At 48.9% G+C, this 19,894-nt stretch overlaps 1 protein-coding gene across 2 annotated transcripts in view; it reads left to right on the top strand.

Annotated features, from left to right (window-relative positions):
* ABCC3 (ATP binding cassette subfamily C member 3) overlaps positions 1-19,894 on the top strand; it is a gene marked incomplete at its 5' end in the record, with an annotated part of 45,518 nt that overhangs the window by 2,115 nt on the left and 23,509 nt on the right. For both annotated transcript variants that reach the window (XM_080922198.1, XM_080922197.1), the window contains 10 exons: positions 12,213-12,389; positions 12,704-12,829; positions 13,041-13,178; positions 13,819-13,944; positions 14,145-14,206; positions 14,824-14,955; positions 16,067-16,255; positions 18,732-18,909; positions 19,008-19,169; positions 19,690-19,782. In XM_080922198.1, coding sequence (XP_080778324.1) covers positions 12,213-12,389; positions 12,704-12,829; positions 13,041-13,178; positions 13,819-13,944; positions 14,145-14,206; positions 14,824-14,955; positions 16,067-16,255; positions 18,732-18,909; positions 19,008-19,169; positions 19,690-19,782 — 1,383 coding nt within the window. The remainder of the gene's footprint in view (positions 1-12,212; positions 12,390-12,703; positions 12,830-13,040; positions 13,179-13,818; positions 13,945-14,144; positions 14,207-14,823; positions 14,956-16,066; positions 16,256-18,731; positions 18,910-19,007; positions 19,170-19,689; positions 19,783-19,894) is intronic.

Below are 19,894 nucleotides of genomic sequence, written 5' to 3'. Positions count from 1 at the left end.
TAGTTCAGCCCTGGGGGGCATTGCAGAGCTGCAGAGCTGCAATGTGGAAGGGCCTCAGGCTAGGAGGCTGGAGCTAAGCTATATAGCTCAGTTACTCAAAAGGCTGACTTCCTGGGCTACTCTTTTTTTTTTTTTTTTGTTGGATGCCCCTTTGCATCTCATGTGTATCATATATAATTCAGCTATACCTCTGAACCTTAGGAGCCGTGGTGAGAAGTAACTGGGAGTAACCTGGGAAAGCCCGAACAGAGAAGAAAAGGGACTGACTGGGCCTCTGGTTTATCTAGACTTTCCCTAGCTTCTGATGGCCTTTCTTAACCACCCGCGAGATGAGGAAATGAGCCACCTGCTGCTTACCTTGCAAGATTTTTATGGAGATCAAATGAAATAGAGAATGTGAAATTAAATTGAGAAGCAACAAGCTCTGTTGGCAGGCCTATTGACTGGTAATCCTATTGACTGGTGGGAAGACAGAGAGGAATGAGGTCAGAATGCGTGTTAAAGCCATGGTTCTGTGAGAAAGGGGCTGACAGACAGCTGGGACAGAGGCTGCGGTTCCAGCTCCTTCCTGGGGAGCAGGAAGCTAATGCCTGCTACAGATTCAGCTCCATTCCCCATAAGGGTAGGAATCTGGGAACCTGTGATCCTGTAGACACACCCATATCTGTATGTTCACACATGCCTCATGCTAGGTGCCATAACATGTCTCCTTCACTCCCTGTTCCCACCTCTTTGGGGATATTTTCAACATCTCAGGGTATACCTTAAATTTGTGTGGAAATAAATTTCAAAAGAAGGCCAGAGGAAGACTCTCTCAAAGAACAAGAACAAACAGGACATGGTAGCACATGCTTGTGGTACCATACGTGGGAGGTAGAGGCAGGAGGATCAGGACAGGATAGCCCCTAGCTAGGCAGCAAGTTTGAGGTCAGCCTGTGTTACATGAGATCTCACCTCAAAAACAAAGCCTGGTAGTGGTAACACACGCCTTTAATCCTAGCACTCTGGAGGCAGAGGCAGATGGATCTCTGTAAGTTCGAGGCCAGCCTGATCTACAGAGCAGGTTTCAGGACAGCCAGAGTTAAACAGAGAAGCCCTGGAAAAACAAAAAACAAAAGAAACACATCAAAAAAAAAATTGGGGAGAGTTCAGATGCAAGACACTGAGGACAGAGAAGGTTGGGTTTTATCTCTGCTTTGATTTGCTGCCCCATGCCCTAGAGATCACTGTTTGTTTTGAGACGGGTTAGACAGACCTCACTGGGGTGAAGGGAGTGCATAAAGAGGCCTGGACTGTTTGTTCTAAAAAAAAAGAAAAGAAAAGAAAAAAGAAAAAGAAAAGGAAAAAAAAATGTAGTCTGCTTGCATAAATAATCTTGATCCCAGGCCCCTGGAAGCATAGAAGTCCAGAGGCTGACTTTGCATGTATACAGAATTATCAAAGCTGCCTGAAAAGTAGTGGATTAGCTGGCACTACAGGTGTACAAGTACCTGACTTGTAAACCACCTTGTAGGAAAGGAAAACCCAAGCAAGGAAGGCAGATGGTCCTCACTCCAGATTCACTCCAGAGCTAGGGAAGAGGGATGATTTAGCCAATGGAGATTCCCCAATTCCTCTTTCCTGATTCCCAGACCCTTTTTTTCCCTAAGTCTGCTTAGCAGCAGCTCTTGGTCTCATGGGTTCCATAAGGGTCAAGCCCATGTGGAAAAGGTTAGTTTCCTACCACCTAAAGAGGGACTAATCACAAGTACCTTGACCCATTTCCATGGCTCCCTTGGCTCGTTTCGATCCTGTCATCAACTAGGTAGTAACTATGAGAAAGCCGCTCACCTTCTTTGAGTCTAGCTGAGCTTAGCTGGTTCTGAGGAGGCCTTCTTCAGGTCTGTGGGGGCCTGGTGATGAGTCTGGGAGGATGAACTTCAGGCGTGTGGTCCAGGCCCACAAATAAGGTGCTCTAAACCCTAGGGCTTTAGATGTTATGGATTTCAAGGCTTCCTCTTGAATTATTGCCCAACACCAGTAGGCAGCCATCAAAAGGCACAAATAATGGACAAGGTTCAAGTTCCGATGAATTTAGGATCCCAAATGAAAACAATGACATTCAAAGAAGCTGGGATCAGAATGGCTGCTGGATGGACAGATGGGTGAATGATGCCAAATTGTGATTCTGCTAGATACCGTCTCCTTCCAGGGACCTAATCTTCCCTGCCCAGGCCAAGAACCTGGAAAACCCTTTTCATTGAAGCTGGAAATATTGGACCTCAGGCTTAGTAACTTTGGTCTCTGAGTTCTTGGCTTCTGGGTGGGAGATTTGATCCCTTGGGTTCCTAGACTGTCCCCTCCTGTCCCTGGGCCTGAGCTAAAGGGAGAAACTTAAGAAAGGAAGTGAGTCAGGGACATAATCTGGGAGAGGAAGCTTTGTGAAACTGACTGGTTTCCCTCCCTAACCTACTCCCCAAATGGTCTTGTAGGCACATCTGCCATTCTAGTGATCAGAAAGCTGAAGTAGGAAGATTGCCGTGAGTCTGAGGCCATCCTTGGCCATAGACAGTAAGACCTTGTTTCAAAACAAAGGGCTAAAGATGCAGCTTTAGTTGTGTATCAGCCAAGCATGTATAAAGCTGGTGTTTGATTACAGACATCATACCTATAATCCTGGCACTTGGCTTGCAGAGGCAGGAGGATCAGAAATTCAAGGTCTTTCTCAGATACATATTTACTTGGAGGTCAAACTGGTCTACTTAAGACCCCCATCTCACAAAACAAACAACAGGGGCTAGAGAGATTTCCCCTTAGTTACAAATGCTTCTTGTTCTTCCAAAGGACTAGAATTCAGTTTTCAGAACCCACATCAGGTGGTTCATAACTACCCGAAATTCCAGCTCCGGGGAATTCAACTTCTGACCTTCTTGGGTACTTGCAGTCTAATGCACAGATGTATGCACAGACACACCAATACATAATTAAAAATTATAGCAATAAGACCAGGCAATGGTGGCACATACCTTCGAAACCAATACTTGGGAGACAGAGGCAGGCCAATCTCTGAGGCCAGACTGGTCCACAGTGTTCCAGGACAGAGTTTCAGTTCTGTATAGCCAGAGCTATACAGAGAAAACCTGTCTGGAAAAAAAGATTCTAAAAACAAATTTAAAAACAATAGCAAACCAGAGGGCTTTGGAGTACAAATGACCTAATTTAAAGGCAAGGGCTGACTGACAGTCTGTAACTTTGCCCCTCCCCCACAGGTTACCTTGGGGTCAGGATACTCTGCTGTGTGCTCTCTTCTAGAACTATTATTTCTGCAGTTGGTCCAGGGAGCTGAGGTGTGAGGCAGGGTATGGGTGGGGATGGGGTCTCAAGCCTAGATTAAGTCTCTTCCAAACCAGAACTTCCAGTTTCTAATCCAGTTTGCTTCCAGAACTCAGCTGGTCCATTGTCTGGTATTGGCAGTCCCTATGCCTCAGGTGCATGGGGGATCTTCAGGAGGGCGGACTGGCAGCTCGGGCCGAGGGTGACTGGTGATTTGGTGATTTGAGTGGGTTAATGCTAACGGATGTCACTAAGGAGGCAGGACACTAAGGAGGCAAATCTAACCCAAGGGTGGGGCTAGAACTTGAGTTGCATTGCCAGAGCTCAAGTTCCACATTAACCATGGGTTCCAAAAGTCCTGGCTTACCGTGGTGCTCAATAACCAAAGTCCTTCTGCAATGCCAGGTATTTTAGAGGAGTGAAAGGAATGTTTGGCCTTTAAGCTATAGGCTGGCCCAGCATAGCCCTCTCTGGCCTTTCGGGCTTCCTGTTTTTGTCTAAGTAGCTCATCGAAAGTGGAGGGGAGTCAGAAGGTGCCTGCTTCCCTTCCCTCCAGTTTCTGCTGAGATGTATGATCTTGCCAATCAGTCCCTTCCCAGTGACCTCAGGAGCTGTCTAGCACAGATGGCCCCCCACCCCACCATATGGGATTGAGGAAGTAATGAATCTTCTTCAGACAGAGCCTGTCAGCAGCCAGAGGCCTGGGGTTGCTGGCAAAAGTGGGACAGAGGACTCTGGAGTCCTCATGTCCCTCCCCCTGCCACTGGTTTGAGTCTACAGGGATCTCAGCCTCCGTGCCCATTAAGGGGCATCTTCCCTGGGTCCATTCTGGGTGCCGGACCTTCCACCTTATCAACTCCATCCAGCTGTTTAATCACAGTATTAAGGAAGCTGCTGTTGCTGTGGAAACTGAAAGAATGACAGCAGGCGGGGCTGTGGGCCTGGGCTGCCTCCCAGCTGGTTGTCTTCAGATCGGGAATGGAAGAGGAGCCTTAAGCAGCCACCCTCCACCCTGCCTAAGGGAGTCCATGAAGTGACCACAACTGACTGTCCTTTTTGTCATTGATACTTCGGTACCTTAGGCTAAGGCCCCTTTGGTTGTCAGGATGGTGCCTTAGTGCCAGAGAAACAGCATGATGTTGTCTTGTCGTTCAGCTACAGAAGCTGGGGCCTGGGAGAGCCCATTAGTTCATTCACTCGTGTGTTTTGTTCAGCCACTATATACAGAGTATGTGCCTTCTGGGCTGAGTGCCCAGAATCGATGGGCAGGCAGGTAGGAAGGTGAAGCTGAGCTCTGGAAGTCCTGCCTAGGTGCTTTTCCTTGAAAGAAGAGCCAAAGTCATTTGGCTGAGGTGAGCAGGCTGCAAACTGTAGGCATCGAGGAGCTTCATGGTGAGCAAAAACTGTCCTGTAGCAAACCTGTCCTCAGGGAGCACCTACTGTAGTAGGAGACGGTAGAAAAGCCATGACCGAAACAGGACTCACTTGTATCAAATGAGAGAAGGCTGTAAGGGCTGTGGCAAAAATAGAATGGTTATGGGATGGGTGCAGGTAAGACAAGGCCTGCGATGGGTCACAGTTCTAATTAGGAAGTCAAGATCAACTTTGACAAGACAGTATAATCTGAGCTGAACCTGCTCCCCGGCAGTGAGGGTTTAGAGGCAAGTGAAGGAACAGCTGAAGGTGACCAGGTCCCAGGCCGGCGTCCTAAGGCAGGCTGAGGCTGGAAGATCACAGGTCAGGAAGCTGCCAATGATTCTGAGGGCTATGTGAAGTTTCCTGCTTTTTCCTTAACGATGGCAAAAAGGTGGTGCAGTGTAATGGGCATGTGGTCTGGCTTGGGCTTCCAGTAGGCTTTTCTTGCTTTACTAGGAAAGAGAATGTAGGGACAAGTGGCTTAGCCAACAGCAGGAAACCAGAGGGAGGGCCCTGGAAATAATCCAGTCAGGGGAGCCGAGTGGGGAAGAGGCCAGATTCGAGAGAGACCAGCATAAGCAGGCGAGGTTCCCTGTCCATGGATAAGGTTGATCAAATACAGCACCACCAGAGTTCTGCTTAATCCTTGCGTGTGCGTGAGAGGGGCTGTTTTTGTTTGAGCCAGGATCTTGATATGTAGCCTAGGATAGGTTTGTTATGGAGCTAGGGTAGTAGGTATGTACTGCTACACCTGAATTCCCACCCTATTTTTAGACAGAGTGTCTACAGTGTCAGTGTTGGTGCCACAGAACATGACCCAAACAGCTTGATGGCCTGTCCATCACCCACTTTCCAAGGTGTGACCAGGTAACAGCCAGGCATTTTCCCATTCATTATTCCTGCAGGGAAGGTGGCTGTGGGTCTGTCCTTATCTACATCCAAAGTTCAGAGGGTGGCAGGAACCAGTCACCATTTCATGACTCAAGAGTGGCAGAGCTGAGATTAATGGTACATGGCTGTGACAATGACACTTGGGAGGGGAAGGCAGCAAGTTGTAGACTTCAGAGCCAGCCTAGTCTGCATAGTGAGTTAAAGCCTAGCCCGCCTTACCCAGGAACTTGCCTTAGACCAACAACCAGACTGAGAGAGCTACCCCACATCTACAACACCAAGGTTGGCTCCTCTGGTGGAACCTATAGGCACCTGTCCTAGCATACTATGAAGCTGAATGTAGGTTCTCTCACCCCATGCTCCTTTACCACTTATTTAACAGCTTCTGGGCTGCTCTAGGGCACCTGGTCCTGTGCTAGGAGTTGGATGGAGAGAGATACAGTTGGATGGAAAGAACAAGAGGAGGGCATGGGGTACCCGCTAAAGGTCTGCAAGGCTCCAGGGGGGAAGTGTTTCTTGTACACGTGCCTGGGGAGAATAAATTAGAAGAAACTGTCACATGCTTCTCCTGGACACATGGCTTCTCTAAAGCCAGGATATTTATTTGTCCTGGCTCCACAGTGTCAGTTGTTCCTGAAGCTGTTACCAAAGCTGATAGTGTTTACTTTTCCTCTGTAAACTGAACCCGACAACATCCCTGTTTTATATTTCAGAAACTTGTTTTTTTTTAAGATTTATTTATTTATTATGTATAGTGTTCTGCCTGAATATATGCCGGCACACCAGAAGAGGGTATCAAATCCCACTACAGATGGTTGTGAGCCACCATGTGGTTGCTGGGATTTGAACTCAGGACCTCTGAAAGAGCAGTCAGTGTACGTAACCGCTGAGCCATCTCTCCAGCCTAGGAACTTGTTTTGAGTTAATCCCTGGACAGCAGCTTTATGAGGGCAGCAATAAAAGGTTGGAAAAGCCTTGTGGCGCCTTGTTTTTCTCACCTAGCTGGTCGCTGAGGCTATGACATGTGACTTAGCAAAGTCAGAACACCAGTGTGGTGTAATCTAGGTACTCCAACAGTAGAGGCAGGGTGGCCCAAAATTTAAGGCCAACCTGGGCAATTTAGTGAGCCTCAAGATAAAAAAAATAAATGAGACAGGAAGATATAGCCCAGTAGTAGATAGAGTGGTTACCCTGCTTGGGTGAGATCTCAGCTCCATGTCACCAAAATGGGGAAGACTCATTCAACATACAGGGCATTTAAAATTTTATTTATTTATTTATTTATTTATTTATTTATTTATTTACTTATTTACTTATTTGTTTATTTATTTTGGTGGGAGTGGGGACATGCCATGCTACCTGTATGGAGGTCAGAGGACAACTTTAACAAGTTGGTTCCCTTCTTCCACCGTGTGTGTTTTGGGGAATTGAACTCAGGCTTTCAGGCTGGGTAGCATGTGCTGTTGCCTGCTGAGCCATCTCCCCAACCCTCAGTATGCAGTTTTGAAAGCTTCGTATATACTGAACTGAAAGAGGATGCCTATCTTCATATCTGCATGTTACAACTGTAACAGGGAGAACATTTGCTCACTTGTAGCGATGGAGTGTGTGTGTGTTGGCGACCGTGTCTCTTGTTTGCAGCAGTATATGCCAAGGCTAGCTGGCGCACGTGTTTTGAAGGACCCTCTGTTTCCACCTCCTATCTGGCTATAGGAGCACCAAGATTACAGATGTGGCTTCTGTGCCTGGATTTACATGGATTCTGGGATTTGAACTCTGGTCCTCACACACTTGTGTGACAAGTGCTTTAACAATAGTGCCAATAGGTATCTTTTAAAAACTCATAACCTGAATTGGTATTAGGGTCCTTGGCTTAGCACGCTTGGCTCAATCTCCAGGACCAGACAAAAGTCAAAGACAAAAGTCACAGCTGAAATGCCTAGAGGCTTAGTATAGAATATGTGGTCCAGAGATCTGCTCGTCGCCCTTAGGCGCTTCCTGGAGACCGGTGGGGTGTGTTCTTAATGGAGAGTTCACATCATGGAACATATAGAATTGAAGGTGGACCCGCCAGAATAATATACCACCACACTTTGTTGGCTGAGAAAGACAGACAGACACCGTACAGTTTCATTCATGGCGTTTCGTGAAAATCTATTGCACGAGAGATCAGGGTGGGCTCTCTGTGGTGGACAGTCATGAGGAGAGCCCAGGGCGTCTTCTACCACCGGTGCTATATCTTTTCACGTGGGTGCTGTTTGCACAGCTAAATACACCTGTGTAGGGATGGGGGATGGGGAGGTTTCTATTTCAGCAATATGTGTGTTTTTCTATAAATTACGTCACATTTGAATTTTAAAAAATGCTTTTAAAATGGGTTTTGGCAGGAACGATGGTACATACTCATGATCCTGGGAGGCAGAGACAGAAGGATCAGGAATTTAAGGCCAGCCTGGGTTGCTAGAGACCTTACCTCCAAAAGAAAATCACACAAGATTTTGGGGTGTGGAAAGATGAGAAAAGACAAAGCTGGGGCTAGACTGTCTGCCTTCCCTTCCTCTTCATCTCCCAGATAGGGAGGATGAGTGTCAGATCCAGCTTGTGATCGACAAGACAGAAGCTCAGCAGGAGTGTGTGGGGTTTTGGTTTATAGTCCGAGTGAAAACATACAGTGGGCCAGACATGGTGTTTCATGTGTGTGATCCCAGTTCATGGGAGGCTGACACCAAGAGGATCCTGAGTTTGAGGCCAGCCTGAACTACATAGCAAAATCCTGTCTCAAAAGACTCTGTATCTGGAACTATAGTCCAGTGGTAGGGCAAGCCCCTGGGTTTGATTTCCTAATAAGGAAGAAAGGAAAAAAAAAGACAGGAAAGAGGGAGGAAGAGAAATATAAAGAATAAATGGGTACCAGCTACGTCCTGTATAGACATTTGGAGTGTGACATGTATGTGCCACAATTCCCCAACACAAACACATATGGCTTGAAGGAGGAGCCTCCAGGGTGAATGTCCTGGCTGCAGGCTGCCAGGCTGTTGTGTCTGCAGCACTGGAAAGCTGCTCCAAGAAGTGTCGCTCACAACAAGCACTGATTCTAGATATGAACGGATGCTCAGGGAGGGAAGAGGCTGTGCCCAAGCCTGCCCAGAACTGCTCAGTGGAGGTGCTGGGGTTTGCAGAGTCAAAAGAATTGAGACCAGGCACAGCAAAGGTACCCAAGTGGTACCCAAGTGGGAACCTCAGAGCAGACTCAGGGTGGAGAGAGTGGAGGGGCTAGGACGGAAGAAGGTGGAAGGAGAATCCTGCAGGATGTGCCCATCAGGGTGGGCTGAGCTCTATAAACAGTGGGAGCTACTGCTCTTTGCTAGCACGTGACAGGGTACAAAGCTATATTTCAGGAAAAAGCAGCAGTGGCCAGGGCATTGGAAGACCGAGAGCTACCCAGGGATGATCAGGGGTCACATATCTGATAATCCTGCATGTCAGATAATTACACTACAATTCATAAAAGTAGCAACATTGCAGTTATAAAGTAGCAACAAAAATAATTGTCTGGTTGAGGGCCCCCACAACATGAGGAACTGTATTAAAGGGTTGCAGTATTAGGAAGGTTGAGAGCCACTGGCCTAGGAGACTGGAGCTAGTGACTTGGTTTTGGGGTTCCTCAGTGCAGTCTGTGAACAAGGATGCACAGCGAGGTGAGGGTACCAAAGGATAAGAATGCCTGAAGCCATTTTCCCTGCAGAGTCAGAAAACGCTCAGGGACTGGATGGCTGCCGGAGGCTGGGGGAGGGGCTGGGCTGGAGGAGATGCTGTAGGGAAAACTTAGACACCCAACTTGCTTCTCCTTCTCCTTTCTTTTTTTTTTTTTTTAAATAAAATTTATTTATTTATTATATATAAGTACCCTGTAGCTGTCTTCAGACACGCCAGAAGAGGGCATCAGATCCCATTACAGATGGTTGTGAGCCACATGTGGTTGCTGAGAATTGAACTCAGGACCTCTGGAAGAGCAGTCAGTGCTCTTAACTGCTGAGTCATCTCTCCAGCCCCTCCTTTTCCTTTCAAAGACGTGCTAGTCCCAGCCACTCCTACAGAGACCCTCCTCCTTTTCCTCCTTCTTCTACTCCCCTGTTCTTTCTTCTCCCCTTTCTCCCTTTTTTCTTCTTTTACGTGTGTGTGCACATGCACATGTTCATGTGTGTGCAGTTATACATACATGTATATATGCATGCAACCCAGAGGACAACCTACAATGTCATTCCTCGAACATCATTCCTATGGTGCCATGCCTTAGGTACCGTTCATCTTTTTTGGGATAGAGTCTCTTTGGGGTCCGAAGCTCACCAAGTAAGCCTTTCTTCACCTCCCAGACCTAACATGCCAAGCACAGGCCAGCAAACCTAGTTAAAAAAAAAACAAAAAAAAAAAAACAAAAAAACAAAAAAACAAAAAAAAAAAAAACAGAGCTTCCCCAGACCCATCAAGCTCCACCTTAAATCCATAGGGCACCCCTTCGTGCTTTCCTATCTCATCTGAAAGTACTGAAGCAGCCAAGCCCCTGGAGTCACACACATTTGAGACAAGCTTCCAGTTCCAGAAAACTAATCTGCTTCCGGAAAAGCAGACTTATGTGCATCTTTAACTGGCATAAAAATGAAATGGTTGTTAGAAGGTGGGCGGGATTTCCTCAGGCAACAGTCGTTTCTAGTTGGATGGGATAGGAGGCGGCTTTTCTCATTATTTGTTTGTGCTTTGGGGGCCTTTTGTAAAGAGCATCCGATACTTCTTGAGTAGAAGGATGAGCACATTAGCTGCTTTGGGGAAAGCAATCTGAATGCAAAGCATCAACGTTAGTGCATGAATTTATTACCTCATCTAGCTTCAGCAAGTATGGACATACAGGTACAGTCCAAGGAAGAGCTGTGACACCAGGGTGACCAACCACCCTGAGTTGCCTGCAATGTCTACCTACTCAGGGCACTTCCTGGGTGAACAAGGACAGTTGTTTACCCTTTACCACATAATTTACAGAGTTTTCTACTCATACCTTTATGTAGCAGAAAATTGTTAATCCACTCTAGGCTCCAGGCTGGTATGCATGTAGCTATGCCATGAATGGAACACACACACACACACACACACATACACACACACACACACACCTATATATATACGCCAGGGCTGGGAGGTGAAGAAAGGCTTACATGGTGAGGTTTAGGACACTAGGAAAGCCTATCTCAAAAAAGGTGATGATACCTTAGGAATTGTGCCTGAGGAATGACATTAGGTTGTGTTCTGGCTTGTATTCATACATATGTGCATGTAGACCTTCACACACATGAACATGTGCACACATGTAAAAGTAAAGGAGAATGATGAGAGAAGGACGAAAAGGAAGAAGAGGGGAGGAGGTGGAGGGTCTCTGTAGGGGTGGCTGGCACTGTCCTGGCTTTGAAATGAGATGGAGAAATATATACAGACATATATTTATATAATGTATATTATATATACATTCTATTATATTATAGTATTGTATTATAATGCTTATTATTGTGTGTGCATTTGGAGAAACAGATTGCTATGCACATTTATTTATTTATTTTTTTATTTTGAGGGATGTGTGCAGATGTCACAGTGCATATGTGAGGGTGAGGACAGCTTTCAGGAAGTTGGTTCTCTCCTTCCCATGTAGATCTGGGGATGGAACTCAGTTTGTAAGTCTTGACTGGTGGCTCATACCTTTGCTGAGCCATCTTGCTGGCCCTCTGCCTTTATCATTTGAGACAGAACTTCTCAGTGAACTTGAGTATCATCAACTCCACTAGACTGGATGACCAAAGAACTTAGGGAACCACCTGTCTCCCCCTTCCCTCCCCTTACCCCCACTGCCATGACTACCACCCCAGCACTGGGGTTACAAGTGTGGACCAGCATTCTAAGTTGGTTTAAAAAGAGAAAGATAAATAAATATAAATAAACAAACTTGGGTTCCAGGGATTCAAACTCAGGTCCCTACGCTTATGCAAAGAAACCATCTACTTAGTCCTAGTCACCCCATCTTAAAAGAACCCAAGGACCCAGGAAGCTCTCTCCTTGCCTGGGAGAGATCTGGAGAGAGAGAGGCTTTGTTTGGTTTCATTTTGATTTGGGGAAAAATGGGAAGCAAGGATGAGGAATATTGAAGAACACTGCTTGCCTGGAAAGGATGGAGAGTTAAAGAGTGACCATGTGGGATAATGGAAATATCATGTCTTTATTGTGGCAATGGCTTTGAGGGTTATGCAACTGTCAAACTCATTAAACTGTACACTTTAAATGGGTGCAGTTCATACTGCACTTAAATTACCCCTCAGTTAGAAAGAGTATAAGGAAATGAGGCAGCCTCGGGCTCCCTAGGAGTTCACCCCACAGTGTCCCCGCTCACCTACTCACAGGCATGCTCAGTCTCTTGCCCTGACCCATCCCCCAGCCCATGCCCACCTCCACCCTTAGTGGATGGAGTGGCTGCCTGGTTCGGCCATCTCCCCCGAGGGCCTACTATACCTGCAGGAGGGTATCACAATGTCAAACTGTTGTGTTTCTGTCCCCAGGACTCCAACCTGTCTATATATACCAACACTCCGGACCTCACACCCTGTTTCCAGAACTCCTTGCTTGCCTGGGTCCCATGCATCTATCTGTGGGCCGCCTTGCCCTGCTATTTGTTCTACCTGAGGCACCATCAGCCTGGCTACATAGTCCTCTCACGCTTATCCAGGCTCAAGACGGTCAGTGTGGTCCAGGGTCCTCTGAGTGGGGGTGGAGGGATCTAAAAGATTCTGCTTCTAATGAACTCCTTGCCCCAACTGGCAGCTAAACCGGTGTTCCTACCCCATAGTTCTGGGCTATAGAAACCTATAACTGGGTCTGCAGCCCTTGCCTTTTTTGAAAGTTATAGAATGTCCAACAACAGAATCTCCCATCTGAGTGGACCCAGAACAGGTCTGGTAGCTTACAATGACTGCATGAAAAGGGGCCTCTCCTCAGCAGAGATCAGTGCTTCCTTTAGAAATGGAGACTCGAACCTGTGCACTGTCCGCAGGCCCTCGGTGTTCTGCTGTGGTGTGTCTCATGGTTGGACCTGTTCTACTCCTTCCATGACCTGATCCGCGGCTCAGCGCCTGCTCCTGTCTTCTTTATCACACCCTTGGTGGTGGGAATTACCATGGTTAGTACGGGTCCCGGGATGCTGTGTGGGGAGGTCTCTGGTGGGCTGTGGGGTACGCTACCACCATGGCCTCTGAGGAAGAGGGTGGACGCATGGCAGTTGTCAGAAGAGGAAATGACTCCAAAAGAACGTCTGGGCACACAAGAAGAACTTAGAGCGGGCTTAGATGTGTGTGTGCTTTAACCAAGTGTTCCCTGCCCTAACTGCATAGCTGCTGGCCACGTTGCTAATCCAGTATGAGCGGCTTCGGGGGGTGCAGTCTTCAGGAGTGCTCATCATATTCTGGCTCCTGTGCGTGATCTGTGCCGTCATCCCCTTCCGTTCCAAGATCCTCTCAGCTACGGCAGAGGTAAGAGGTTCCGCCCTTCCAGGTCTAGCCCTGTTCAGGGGCGTGGCTTCAAGGCTCAGGGTTACTGCCGAGTCCAGGCTTTCTCGGTTCCCGGGTTTCCTCTGTTCAGTATCTTTTGTGCTGTTCCTCTGCCTGCTACCTCTCTGCCTGGTGGCGGGGAACAGTAGATCTGAGCAGTGCCAAGAAATAGGTCAAAGATCCAACCGGTGGTTAGCTGCTCCTGGGAGTGCTGGGGTGGGGGAGGGGGGGGACACAATTCTGTAACTGCTACCCGCAAGTTCAATAACCTAGGGAGGGCAGGACCATCCACCTAGTGTGGGTGCCAGTGTCTGTCATGAACACATGTGCGGGTGTGTGTGAAGACCCATTGTCCTGTGTCTTCCCGCCTGCTTCGGTCTGGCCTTGCACCTTGATGGTGGGTGGAATGGAATGCTGAGATGGTGGCATTCTCTCCGGGAGGACACAGCTGCTGAATTTTGTGTCAGCATAATGCCTGTTTCAAGGCAAGTCCTCACCACACACTTACTCTCTGCTACTGAGCATCCTCTAGACGCTCCAGGGTGAGCCTGATACCCCAGGGGGCTGAGCTGTAGGCCAGCCTTCCCAAGGACTTCTGAGGTCCCTCTCCGCTCTCCCCCAGGGAAAAATCCTGAATCCGTTCCGATTCACCACTTTCTACATCTACTTTGCCCTCGTGCTCTGCGCCCTCATCCTGTCCTGCTTCAAGGAGAAGCCGCCTTTGTTTTCCCCGGAGAATCTTGACCCAGTGAGTTGGCCTCAGGAGGGTGCAGGGGAGTCAGCCCAAATGGTACCAGCAGCCACATCCCTCCAGTCTCACCCAAAGCGGGGACCGTTGCCTCCACAGCTTGTGAACAGGCAGAGCACATGAAGGAACAGTGGTCTCCCTGCCTGCCTCTCCCAGTGTTAAGATGTATGGGACACTCCTTGTTTCCTTCTCTCTCCTAGAATCCTTGCCCAGAGGCCAGCGCTGGCTTCTTCTCCCGGCTGTCTTTCTGGTGGTTCACAAAGTGAGTTGGCTCTTGCTCTATCTTAGACCTGAGGATAGGAAGTCTAGGAACCCCAGGAATTGGCCTGACTTGTCGCCCCCATTCTGCCACCCCAATAACTAGGTGGGCAGGCCAGGATGGACCAAAGTAACTGTTTGGACTGGGAGTTAAGTGCAGAGGCTGAACCTGGTCCAGTCAAGGTCCCAGGCTACAGGCCATCCCTACATCTGTCAGGCTACAGGGACAGATGCTGGAAGGGAACCTTAATTAGCTCTAAGCTTTTCCATTTGGGATAAGCTTCCAGCTTGTCATCTCCTTGGCTGCTCCTCAGAGTGGCTTGAGCAGGATAATTGTGTCTGTGACCTGGGTAACAACTCATTAACCACATACACCTGAGGCCATATCTTTCCTGCCTTGTGCACACTCAGGTCTAGTCGGTGTGGGTCTCAACGCCAGGGGCCCTTAGACATATAGGAGAGATGCAGAGAGAGGTACAAACCAAGAGGGACCCTTCTCGCCATGGGAATGAATTTGGTCCTGCAGTTACGGGGGGAACTCACCTAACCTGAGGCACTAGAAATATCAGCCACTGCTCTAGGTTCCTGACCCTGTGTGAGGATTCATCCTCCCTCCTCCAGGCTTGCTGTCCTTGGCTACCGACGTCCCCTGGAGGACCGTGACCTCTGGTCTCTGCCTGAGGAGGACTGCTCTCACAAGGTGGTGCAGCGCCTACTGGAAGCATGGCAACACCAGCAGAACCAAGCTTTGGGGTGAGTCCTCCCCGTGCAACTTCTCAGTCCCCAGGCACCCTCGGTGTTGCTCAAAGACCTGGATGCATAGGCAGGAACGGGAAGAACAGAAAATGTAGGGGATGTCTCAGCAGCCTTAGGATGCTGCAGGTGGGAGCAAGGCCTGGGTGGGGACCTGCCCTCTCTGGTTCAGCTGAGGACCTGCAGATGCTGACACTTGTGTCTGGCTCAGTGTATAGTAGGCACTGCTCTTAGTGTATAGAGAACCTCGTTCACTTTCTCAGCAGCCCAACAGTATTCTCTCTATATGTCCCTTGACCCCGAGACGGAGCAACGAAGCTTAGAGGTTTAATGACACAGCCAAGGTCTCCCCACTGGTGTTGACAGAGCAATACTCCACACCCAGTTGGCCCAAAGGCCCTAATCAGATCTCTATTCTCCTGGGCCTGATAAGAATTGGAAATTGCAGGGGTTTTCCTAGGGAGGGCAGGACCAGCCCTTCCAATCCTGTCTCTTGTCTGGAGGCAGGCCAGAATGAGAGAGTCTAAGGCTGCCTTTGAGCTGGCAACCTGCCATTCAGGACCCACAGCTGGGTCCTTTTGCCTCTTGCCTACAACCCAGAGTTTAGAAGTCAATGCTTGGTCATCCCAGGGCCACTGATATGCTAGCTCTTGGCAGGCATAGGACAGGGCTTACATACCAGTACTGTAGCTTCCCTGCCTCAGGGCCTCTGGAGAGGCCAGTAGAACCCCCAGCTGATGGGTGTGCCCTGTCTCTGTCCCCCATGCCATGTTTACCTGCTCCCTGTTCAGCCACCCTGATCTCTGAGCATCCCTTACTGAAGCCAGCTCTAGGAGACAGGAAGAGACTGGCAGAGCTGGGTACACAGTTCTCCCTTCAGTAAGCACCTGGAGACTGTCTTCTGGGGAATGATGTTGTCTATCCCCCTTCTAGTTCTGAAAGCCAAGAAAAAGTGCCAGCTGCCTGTGTACTGCTGCTGCTGCTGCTGCTGCCACCCCCGGCCCCATCCCCTCCTCCTCCCCATTCCCCTCATACCTGACCATCCTAGACTGGCCCTTGGTCTCCTGGAACCAGGTACCATTGCTACCCACTGACATTTAATCCCAAACAGGCCCCAGACTGCAACAGTTGAGCCAAAGATCCCAGGTGAGGATGAGGCTCTACTGAGGGTCCGTTCCAAGTCCAAGAAGCCTTCCCTTCTGAGGGCTTTGGTGAGAACCTTCGCTTCCAACTTGCTCATGGGTGCCTTATTCAACCTGATCCAGGACCTGCTCGCCTTCATCAACCCACAGTTGCTCAGGTCTGCCCACAGTCCCTCTTGCTGTAGCCCTGTTTTAAGGGAGGAGGGATGACTGACTGCCAAAACTAAGAACCCGAAGAGACTTTGTCTGCTTTCTGGGTGACTCTTGGCCAGGGGCATTGTCTCTGTATCTCAGTTTCCCGTTCCTATTTCACATGCATCTGCCCACACCGTGTGTTCGTCAGTAATATGTGTCCCCCGAACCTTGTTCAGGAGTCCCCTAGGAAAGTATTCATATTTCCTCTTTCTAAAGATGAAAAGGTAGACACACGCTCAGGTGAAGCACGTGGCAGGTAAGACAAGCAGAGGTGAGTCTGGGGCTCTGAAGTTCAACTATAGAGCTCTTTCCACTTCTGACAGCCTCTGCCATCTGTCACAGGAGAGGCTGGGACTGGAGAGAGCTCTCAGATGACAGGGTGAGACATAGCTCTAAGCCCTGCATCCTTTTCTCCAGGCTCTGTGCCTACTCACCAACACAAACATTCAAGAAGCGCCACGAGTAGTCTCCAGTAGAGGTGCAGATAAATTGGAGTCTTAGGGTCTAGTTTTAGGGAGAAACCAAAGGTGATTTGGGTCACAGGCATGCCTGGGAAGGCCAGGGAGAGTCAGCCTGCCATGCCAGAGAGCAAGTGCCCAGCCCAAGAAGCTATCTCTGAAGAACTAAGTGAATGAGGGGAGGGGACAGCAGCCAGCTGAGTCACAAAGGACTGAGGCAGCAGGACTCCGGAGTGCTGGAGAAAGCTACCCAAGGGTGGGGTAGGAAGGGGAGAAGGAAAGCCCAGAAGAGGGAAGGGCAAGGAGGGGCACCTTGTTAACATCTCAAAAGCCTGACTGGGCACCAGAGGTGGGGCAGAGTGGCAATATGTAGGCTAGGCCAAGGGGTCAGAGGGCAGCACAAGCCAGGAATAGGGCAAGCTAGGATGCAGGAACTACCCTGTAAAGGGCAGCTAGTGCCTCTGAGGGACTATGGACATTTCCCTGATTGATGAGTTCAGAGAGAGAAAAGGGGCAGGCACAAGGATAAGTGCTAGGTGGGCCTTCTGAGAGGGGATACCTTTCAGAGGGAGTCCAGGGGTCTGGGGGCTCAGCTCTCCTAGATAGTCTGTGAGAGGGAGAGGCCTGAGGGCGTCAGCAGAGTTTAGCAATCCAGACAGAGAAGGAGTAAGTACCGGTTGGGTTTAAGGTCCAGAGCTGCTGACACAAGATGAGCCCAGGAGAGTGCTTCTGGGGGAAAGAGAGGCTTCCAGAAAATTAACCAGCTTTTTCCTGGGAAGGCAGCAATAAGTTGGTTAGCAGCTTTGCGAAGGCTGGGTTCTGGGACAGAGGGGGGAGGCCTCAGATCAGCAGAGAGCATCTTCAATGAAACCAAGGTCTCAAAATGCCCTGTATGGTTTACAGTGATTTCTAACAAGTTATCATCATATGGGTAACCTGAAACAATAGAAATTATTTCTTCCTGTTTTCCCCACTGTTCATAATCAAGATGTATTGACAGAATTGGTGATGGGTTTTGTTTGTTTGTTTGTTTGTTTGTTTGATTGATTGATTGATTGATTGATTGGTTTGGTTTGACATGATCTCACTATGTGGCACTGACTGGTCTGGAACTCTCTCTGTCAGACCAGGCCGGCCTCAAAATGATCTTCCAGCCTCTGCTTCCAGAGTGCTGGGATTGAAAGCATGCGCCACCACACCTGGATCAGTATCTTTGGTTTTTGAAACTGAGTCTTGCTCTGGGGCCCAGGATAGCCTTGACTGACAGTCCTCCTGCTTCGGTCTTCTCAGTGCTGGGATTCAGACATTTGTTTCTGTGTTCTGATGCAGACTTGGTTTTTGCCAAAGACTCTGGATGAGAGTCTCTCCTGATCCTGCCTTTAAGCTTTGGTGACTGTCAGCAGTCCCCTAGTGTTCCTAACATGAAAATTCAATGGGATCCAGTCTTCCTGTTTGATCTTCCCCAACAGGAAAATTGGATCCTGGACTCAGGGAGACAAGATAGGGCTTGGAAAGTCCAAATAACAACTTCTTTTTATAAGATGGGAGCAAAGGATGGACTTGGGGACGTTTGGAAGCTTTGGGAACAATGGGGAATTCTCAATGGGCAGTTTGGTGAAAAGATAGGGGGAGCTGTTGAGAGTTGGAGGAGGGGGGCAGGCCAGGAGGTAAGAGGAGAACAATAAAGGCAACCATAGGGGAGGTGGACAAGAGCCCCAGCGAAGACAGCAGATGGCACTGGGGGGTCAAGTGTTGGGAGGGTTTGTGGAATGAAAATCCCTGTGGCCCCGTGCTGGGTTCTAGAACTCCCAGCAGCCCAGGAGAATAAGTAAGAAGATCTAGCCAGTGAAAATGTGCCTCTTCTGCCTACCATGATATTCAAGGAGGTGAGGGCAAGCAGACAAGGCTGATGATAAAAGCTATTGTATGAGAAGCAGGCTAAGAAGAGCAAACCAGCCTCATACCTGGTCTCCCCCGGCAGCATACTCATCCGGTTTATTTCTGATCCCACGGCCCCTACCTGGTGGGGTTTCTTGCTGGCCGGGCTGATGTTTGTGAGCTCCACTATGCAGACATTGCTCTCACACCAATACTACCACTGCATCTTTGTGACAGCTTTGAGACTACGGACTGCTATCATAGGCATCATCTACAGGAAGGTTAGCCAGAATGGGACACGCACTGGGAAGAGGTCAGTTCCGGGCTGCTTGGGAGAAGCTCCTGGGCTTGGCCAATTCCCCCAACTCTTCGTCTGCAGGCTCTGGTCATCACCAACTCAGTCAAACGTGAGTCCACCATGGGAGAAATGGTCAACCTCATGTCAGTGGATGCCCAACGCTTCATGGATGTCTCTCCCTTCATCAACCTGCTGTGGTCTGCACCGTTGCAGGTTATCCTGGCAATATACTTCCTTTGGCAGGTAATTCCTGAACTTTGAGCTCTGTCCCTTCCTCTGACCACATCTAACTATGCTTATAGGTGAGCTGTGTCATGCCCTTAAGACCATCCCTAGGTAGGAGAACTTGGTCATAGGCTTAGATTTATCCCTCAAAAGCCAGAGACAAGGGGTACATGGAGACACACATTCTAATACTAACACCTCTGCCAGTTAAATTTTTATTTTAAGATGGGGGGGGCAGTTCTTGATAAGTTGCTCAGGCTAATATTGAAATTACTGTGTAGCCTCAGGCAGACCTCAAACCATCTGAGTAATAGAATCCCAGACCCATGGCAGCACAACCAGTTTGGACATCCCTCTCCATGTGTGTCACTGGTCATCTGTGGCCATCATCTGATAGGTGGCTGCTTCTATTGATGTGGTTGTGGCTTTCTCTCTCCTTTCCTGACTGGTGTGATGCCTTTTGCCTCCCGCCCATCATACTGCAAACCAGCCAGTCCCTCTGTCTCACCTGACCTTCCCCTTGTCTCTGCCCCCTCAGATCCTGGGCCCATCAGCCCTGGCTGGAGTGGCTATGATAGTCCTGCTGATACCACTCAATGGAGCTGTGTCCATAAAGATGAAGACCTACCAGGTGGGTGAGGCTAAAGGCATCTGCTTTAGATGGGAATATCAGCTGGGGGTGGGGTGGTACCAAGAACCAGTGTTCACCTTCCACTCTCAGGGCTTCTCCACCCCCACCACAG

Source organism: Micromys minutus (genome assembly GCF_963924665.1).
Source record: "Micromys minutus genome assembly, chromosome: 10".
Classification (NCBI taxonomy): domain Eukaryota; kingdom Metazoa; phylum Chordata; class Mammalia; order Rodentia; family Muridae; genus Micromys; species Micromys minutus.
The sequence above is the reverse complement of the archived record's forward strand: the minus strand, read 5'-3'. Positions and strand labels throughout refer to the sequence as shown.